General features: G+C 37.0%; 1 protein-coding gene across 2 annotated transcripts; it reads left to right on the top strand.

Annotated features, from left to right (window-relative positions):
- The first annotated feature begins 599 nt into the window (after positions 1-599).
- Positions 600-7,743, top strand: Cpsf5 (cleavage and polyadenylation specificity factor subunit 5). Of its 2 annotated transcripts, none has more exons than XR_015328902.1 (6): positions 600-1,317; positions 2,421-2,621; positions 3,002-3,065; positions 3,414-3,579; positions 3,816-3,928; positions 7,256-7,370. XR_015328902.1 is itself a non-coding variant. In XM_022806094.2 (6 exons), exons 1-6 carry the CDS (start codon positions 1,184-1,186, stop codon positions 7,547-7,549), a joined length of 702 nt encoding a protein of 233 aa, XP_022661829.1. In that variant the 5' UTR covers positions 606-1,183; the 3' UTR covers positions 7,550-7,743. The 2 variants fall into 2 exon arrangements, 1 of the variants encoding a protein (XP_022661829.1); XM_022806094.2 differs by lacking the exon at positions 3,816-3,928 and adding an exon at positions 7,528-7,743 and having other exon boundaries at positions 606-1,317.
- The last annotated feature ends 97 nt before the right edge of the window (positions 7,744-7,840 follow it).

The raw sequence follows: 7,840 nt of genomic DNA, 5'->3' as shown, positions 1-7,840 counted from the left end.
TACATTACAGTCGGGAACTTTGTGGATACAGATATATCATTATCATATAAGACGTAAAAAAGTAAGAGTTGAACTACTACACTCCAACTGTAATAGTAACTATAAAGTGATAGAGCCAATTTATATAAAATAGTAAACATCTTCTCATTTATAATGAACAGATATGTTAGACTGATTTCGAGTAATCAGTGTTGTGGATTACCTGCTATATGCGTTCGTCGTCTCTTTCCATTTGTACAAAAATAGTTTATTAGACATCTTTACAAGATTGTTGTACAAGACAAGTTGCATCATTTTCTTGATATATAGCTACATATGGCAGCAGTGTTGCTCTTATGCATTTTTCCTGAATACAGGATTTCATATTTCCCTTAATGTTTCAAGTCCTGTGCCCAGCATTGTCGTTAGGCATTCCACCGGAGGGCCAGCTAATCAGAATTTTCCCAGCACTAAATGAAACGTGTCTACGTCAGGGTTCGAACCTAGATCACCACGCGTCTCCAATATTAATAAGCAACACGCTCCCCTACAAGCTAGGACCCTCACTTGCGACGACTGCTATTTCGTCTGCTACAGTGAGGGCCGGTCGCTGTTCAGGGCGTTACTGTTTAACGCCATCTCGGTTGGTCCTAATTGCTAACCTTTAAATATGATTGTAAAAATTTCCACATAAAGTCTGCGTATGCTTGAGTTACAGTTCTCCTTTCTCGTTCGCTTTACCTCTTCTTCTATTAGTAATTTATTAACGCTTATAGCGGTTACTGCGGCTGCTTCCGATCAAAACAAGTTTCTCCTCTCGTCTGTATCTGTAATCGTCGACAGTGCAGTCGTCGCTTGTGTTTGAACCCATTGTCGCAGCTGCTGATGGCGTTTGTTTTCGTTTGGTGGGACCAACAAACCCCGCAGATCGTTCCCGAAGTAGTTCGATCGTTTGTTGTCGGTCGAAAGATTTAGCCCGCCCGCCTCGTGCTGTTTTCGTCGCCTCTTTCTGAGCATCACGCGTACAACAATTATCCCGCCTGAAACCGCTAACTTCATCAGTTGGCAGTGTAGACGTGTTGAAGGCGCAAGTGTTTCCGGCCGGTGACCGGTTCCTTAGGTTTATAAATTCTCCGTGGTGAACTTGTGATCAGACTGCTTAAAATTGTATAGCGCACCTACGTAACAGCATCACAACATCAATATGAGTAAATCAGCACCTCAGCGAACATCTGGATGGCCAACGCGCGGTAATCCGCAAGCACAGTATCAAGGCAAATATATGGCCTCGAACCCGTCTAATGTGCTTAGCTTCACGCTTAATCGGACTGTCAACCTGTGAGTATTATAGCTTGGTTTAACCACAGCCCAGGTATCCTCATAGCACCTCGAAATCCATCCAGTTGAAATACTACCCGCATGCTTTCTGATATCAGTTTATTCGTAACACATCCTTTTATATAAATTTAAGAAATAGCCGTAGAAAAAAGCGTATTTGTGTCCTATTGTTTTATAAGTCTTTAATATAGTGATATGTCTCCTTTATGGCCGGCAACTGTTTTGAAAAACATAAACTTTTTATCAGTACTGTATAGGTAGTCTTGCGTCTAAATATACACTTGTATATCATATAAGTATATTATTTAAGAATATACTGTTTTTTTTATCTGGTTTGGTTAAAATTTTTAACCCAACAGAGCTTTTAAGTATGGGTTTTTTCAGCGTAATTCATATTCGTTTACCGAAAAAAATAATATGACTATATTTAGCTTTATAAAAGTTAAGCACTAAGCTATGATTTTTAACCGAGTTTCCCGGCCATATACATGTGTAGTAGAGACAAGGATAAATAAAAACAAGGTAGTCACACTTGATGATGCGTCAGTGCAGTGTCTAAAGAATGAATGAACTTAATGAAAATGAAGAAATAGAATAGATCAGGTTAAACTAAGTCAATTTTTGTTATATGCTAATTTTATTACTTATTTTATGAGCTCTCGTTTTGGTTGTCAAATTGGTCAAAAAAACAATGGCTATTACTAATAACAGAGGTGCAGTAATTGTACATTACTGGATTACACGGATAGCACATAAATCATAAACCCATCTCTTTGGCTAATATGTCGGGTTAAGTGTTTGTCTACCAGAACGACGATATTTATTAGTTATAGTCAACTGAACATTATTATTACGAAAGATCAAATCTAATATTCTTCGCGTAACTATAAAAAATTATATGTTCGATGCGGTGGATTTTCTCGTATTTATTTTGGAGATGTACAGTTTGCAATATTGTAAGGATATTTTAACTAATCAAATTTACCTAGTGCAGCATGAAGGCAAAACCTAGGTAATTGATTTCAATGAAATCTCTGTAATGTACAGAATGTGATAATACCTTATATTTAATAATCATAACATTGTTTGTTATAATCTTTCAGATACCCATTAACAAACTATACGTTTGGTACCAAGGAACCATTGTATGAAAAAGACCCTTCGGTGCCAGCCAGATTTCAACGCATGCGTGACGAATTCGACAAAGTGGGCATGCGGCGATCTGTTGAAGGAGTCTTGCTTGTACATGAGCATGGACTTCCACATGTTCTTTTGCTTCAACTGGGTGCTACCTTCTTCAAACTGTATATTTTTAAATGCAATAATTTCTATACTAAATATATTTAATAACATGTTAGATTATGATATAACGATTTACTGCCTGCTGAGAAGTAGTATGATGCTAAAGGTGTACCTTGGTTCGGCAATCTTTATTTCGTGTTAACACATCAATCTAACTCAAAATATATTGTCTAATACTGGCTAAATAATTGTTAACAAAGATAAAGTAGTTTTCCTAGGTTTGTATAATGAAAAATACCGGAAATACCATTCATACCTTAAAATGCTTCAGACAAAGAAACCTCTTCTATCTATCAAATAGAAATGTGTTAATTGATATTAAATCTATCTCTCCATACATGCTCAGTTCAGCTGTACAGTTACGAATTTTATTGCATTACAGCCCTGGTGGAGAGCTTAACCCAGGAGAGGACGAGGTTGATGGTTTGAAGCGACTCATGACAGAGGTAAATGCAAATCGAATAACGAATTTTTTCTCAAAAAAGTTGTATTCATTTTTAGAAGCAGGATCAGAACAACGGAATAATAAACGGAACCGAATAATTCTATTCCACTATTAAATCAAAAGCCAGATGTTCAAGTAAAAAGGTTTTATTATGATTTACGTTTAACGGTTAATATCGCCTTGTGCACATCCGCAGTCGAAGTATCTGTATAGACAGACAGAGTGAGAAATAGTCGGCAAGCCACTTCCTATTATGTCGTAATTATTCAAGTTTTGGTGAATCAACTGGTGATAGTGTAGCTGCTGATAATTTTAATTATTTATTATTATTTGTATTGTATGACACTAGACGCTGGGGCGGCAGGATGGTGTGAAACAGGATTGGACTATCGAAGATGCGGTTGGAAATTGGTGGAGGCCAAATTTTGAGCCTGCACAATATCCATACATTCTTCCCCATATAACCAAACCAAAGGAGCACAAGCGATTGTTCTTAGTTCAGCTTCAGGAGAAAGGTATGCCGCAAACACAATCAGTACTTACAAATTTGGATTTCTATCTCAGTTAAGTTTTACCGATTCCAGTTACCAATTCAGTTATCGTCGATAATTATAACTCACATACATACCATGTGCATTAGTTATAATTGAGTTATTAGTAACTAGAAATGCGGCAGTGAATATTATAAGCAGCGGTCATAATCATGAAGTGAATGTATCTGACCAGAGACTAAAGCAGTTTCGTTCGGCAGTCTGCTAGTCAGCTCCCGAGAAACGAGAGGACGATATTCAGACATCTGATGGAGAAAGCCGAATGCAATCTAACGGATTTGGCAAGAGGGCGACACACAAAAATGACAAAAAAGTAGGGAACTCGGTTCATTCCTATAGCTGGCGACGAAACTGGCACAACCGCGACATTCTACATTCAAATGTCGAATACCTGTCATATCTGTTTATTATTTACAGTGGTACACGTAGGTTGAAAGTGTCAGTGTATTGTAGAGTTCTATATATGAACGAAATATGTACAAAGACGTTGACTACTTATGGAAAGTTGAGTAGATTGTAATTGCCCGCTGTTGTCTTCTATCCTGGCTAATAGTCACGACTTGCATAAATCGTTAGAATATAATCACTAATAATACATGCACATGGAAAGTATGGGGCTCTCAGAAGATAAATGCTTAAAAATTGAAGGCTGATTATGTTCAAACATTTACCTATCAAGAGAATCGCTCATCTAGGAACAGTGTGCTTAGTGGTTCTTTTATTTGAGCCGTATTGAATTTGAGTAAGATGTTCCTTATCGGCTGTTTATATACCTGAAACTCCACGGATATTGATTGACTGCGTGCATAGGACGTTTTGAAAATAATGTTGCCTGTTATTTAGTCTAATGTACTTCATTGAATCATATTGTGCTCATCTCTAATTTGCTCGCCATCAAATAGAAATTTTCTGCGAACTTGCGCATCAATATGTGCTCAAGAAAAATGCATAGTACGAGAAAAGTTTGGATCCGAATACAAATTATATATACATAAATATATGTTTAGCTGGCCTTCTAGAAGAAACTTGGCTTTTGCATTCAAGTTCGGCGACAAATTGCTTATTGAGATTTGCCAAATCGATGCTAATGACGAAATGAAGCAAGATATGTATCTGCGTTTTTGCCAAAACCGAGTGATTGTTATAAGTAAAAACAGGACACACTGACTTAAATCTCTAGAAGAGGTATTCTGCTTTTTTGGAGTTTAAACAGCGCATTTTGTGTACATATGTATGTATAATTTTCGAGTAGAAGCCTTTCGGCGCCGATACCGGTTCAATAGGCAATCTTGCTCACAGTGCAATGTTTAGGGTTGTTATTTAATTCTGATCGGTCGGTTTTGACAGAAGAGCTGAAGAATGAAAAGAGAGCGAAGTAGTTTTTTGTTATTTGTGACAGAATACGTTATTGAGTAAGAAGTTTAACGCACCGTAATTGCCATTTGACAGAATTGTCAAATTTCTAGTTTAAAATTGCAAAATTACTGAGCATTTTTTACAGCACTATTAACTATTTTTCGGTTCGCAGACGGGCGCGTGTATAGAAAAATTCATATCTTATTCTAAAATTTTATTTTGTATCCTTTCATTCAGCTATTATAGTGTAGTTTTAAATAGACGATGACATACGCGTAATGAGCAACCGCTTTAGCTGAAGCCGAAGTGCAGGCTCGAATCGAGAAAGGACTGTACAAACAATTATTCATACAAATTGGGTAGTTTTTACCATAAAATACGCGGAGCAGAGGTATGAATGTTTTCTCTGTACTAAATGTAGGAAAACCTGTAATGATGTATCATGCTTTTTGATGCCTGGCTTGGTAAAGAACCGAAATATGGCAGTAATATGGTGTATAGTGTAACTATTCGTATGACCCCAATAGTTTTATGGTAATATGGTGTATAGTGCAATTATGGTAGGTCCTGAATTATTTTATGAACCTTAAATCGACTACTTCAGGCACCGCCTCAGCGTGGCTCGCAAAGCCGTCATATGTGTGGTGTAGGATAGCGTACCGGGTTTATGCCAAGTCGCTATGAATGTGTGTATGCATTTGCAAGCTTTAATGCTAAATTGTATAGCATTTATGGGGTGTGACAACCTCTAGTCTCTTTTAATCACAGGCTTAACCGACATCCAAGTGACAAGGTCGATTCTTTGCATAAGCCATGCACATGCTCCATTATGATGAATTGAGATGTACAGTACAACAGGGACTCGTGCATTTTGATACAAGCCAAACTGGGCTGGCAAATTAAAGGCCCGTGATTCTCTCGTACTGTTCATTTCTTAGCGCAAACGACATTAACATCGTACTCTATTAAACTACTCGTAAGTCAATTAACATTTTGCTCAAGATAAAATATTTTCGAATTGTGTAACTTATGCGCGTACGAGTCGTCAAAGGCACCGAAGCTGGCATCTAATTTGCAAAAATAACATGTAATTCAACATGGTACAAAGGTAAAGCAATGTATGGTCGTTAAAGTAAGCTAAGAAACATAATTTTTTCCCCCAATTGATATCTGTCCCTAACAGAGTGTGTGCTTATTGTAACATAGTAATAATGATAACAAAATTGCTGCTATTTTTAAAGAAAATGTTATAAACGATGTAGAGCATTGCTTGAAAGACTACATTTTCCCTTTGTACTATGCCGGTGATACATTGAGATAAGATTGCTATGCTATCCTATGTATAATATTGCGTTATTACATCTACAATGTCAATATTCATACAGCATTTTCAACGTAGTCCACTACAACTTGCGGCTAGTGGCTTGAGACACAGTGACGGCTTTAACGTTATCAGGGCTTTTTTTACGGACCTCTCAGGTGCTTATAGCAATTATCTGCTGAAACAGAAAGGTCTATTTGACACGGTCACATGGCGACGTGTAAGTCTAGGTTATAAATGATTCGTTTTGTACACAAGTATTCACCATAATGGAGTAACTTGCATAGCCACAAACTTTATATGCGAATGTGATTGTCTAGCCGCACTACACGTACACATACTCAGTAGGAGCAAGAAACGTTTACCAATTCATAGTGTTTAGCATTTTTCCCATCGATTTTTCCCACTTCGATTACCAAAATAAAGCATTCTGTAAGAGGAACTGAAATCTATATTGTAATAGAAGTGGACAATGGAGTTGTCGCCATTGTTCTGATATAACAGCATCGTATGTACGTTGTATGCAGATAATAGCATTTGTCACTTATCATATGGCCTTGTATACTCCCGATTTGCGTGACGTCTGCTCAAACAATGAAGAAAAGAAACAATGACAAAAGCAGTCTGGCTTATAGCATTTAAAACACACAGAGTTACTTTAATTAAGACTGCAAGCAAATTCTCGGAAGTACTAAAAGCAATAAGTTAGAAGAAGGAATACGTGTATCTTGCGGGAATTTGTTTAGGCATAAAAAGAATTCGCTCATGTAGATGCTTAAAGATTGAATCGCAATAATAGCGTAAGGCATTGTTCATTTTATCAATTGTGATATGTTTGCAACAATCTTCAAGACAATGTTTTAAAGTAGATCTACCTTGTGATCACTACCTTGTGAACCATACTAATATCATATACGTCCGCCAAAGGTAACTTCTAACCCGTCTAACTGCTAACCGTTACAGCGCTGTTTGCTGTTCCGAAAAACTATAAGTTGGTGGCCGCACCACTATTTGAACTATACGACAACTCTCAGGGATATGGACCTATAATCTCATCTCTGCCGCAGACTCTCAGCAGGTACCCGAATTCAGTTGCTATTTCAATTAATTTTGAGCTGTCGCGACGCAACGAAAATTATTGTTCTTGACATTGGCTTTATTACCATAGTTATATCTGCTACTTCTTCAAAAGCAATACTTAATCTCTAACGTGCTCCTATATCGTTCGATTGCAGATTCAATTTCATCTATTTGTAAGTCAACAAGTCTGTTGAATCTCTCTCGTAGAAGGGTGGCACAGTACAGGAAACCTTCTGTTGTATATACTTCATTCGTTCCGTGTCTTCTATTGTAAATTACAAAGGACTCACAAGTAATTGCAAGCTTATGAAAATGAAAAATCTTATAAAACCTATCCCATATAATACATATATACACTATACAATATATAACTAAGGAGTGTCATTATTGGTCCGAGTTAAATTTGCATGTATATTAATTTGCGTTTTTCCCACAGAAAGCCCAGATGCCAATTTGCAGGTTTAAATT

This window comes from Varroa destructor, unplaced genomic scaffold (genome assembly GCF_002443255.2).
Source record: "Varroa destructor unplaced genomic scaffold, Vdes_3.0 BEIS01000005.1, whole genome shotgun sequence".
In the NCBI taxonomy this organism is placed as follows: domain Eukaryota; kingdom Metazoa; phylum Arthropoda; class Arachnida; order Mesostigmata; family Varroidae; genus Varroa; species Varroa destructor.
This window is presented reverse-complemented; position numbering and strand designations above follow the sequence as displayed.

Excerpts from the sequence above, each read along its gene's own strand:
- Cpsf5 (XM_022806094.2), top strand. The coding sequence starts at position 1,184 with ATGAGTAAATCAGCACCTCAGCGAACATCTGGATGGCCAACGCGCGGT. Across the intron at positions 1,318-2,420 it reads CTTAATCGGACTGTCAACCT|ATACCCATTAACAAACTATA; the intron begins GTGAGTATTATA and ends ATAATCTTTCAG. Across the intron at positions 2,622-3,001 it reads GGTGCTACCTTCTTCAAACT|CCCTGGTGGAGAGCTTAACC; the intron begins GTATATTTTTAA and ends ATTGCATTACAG.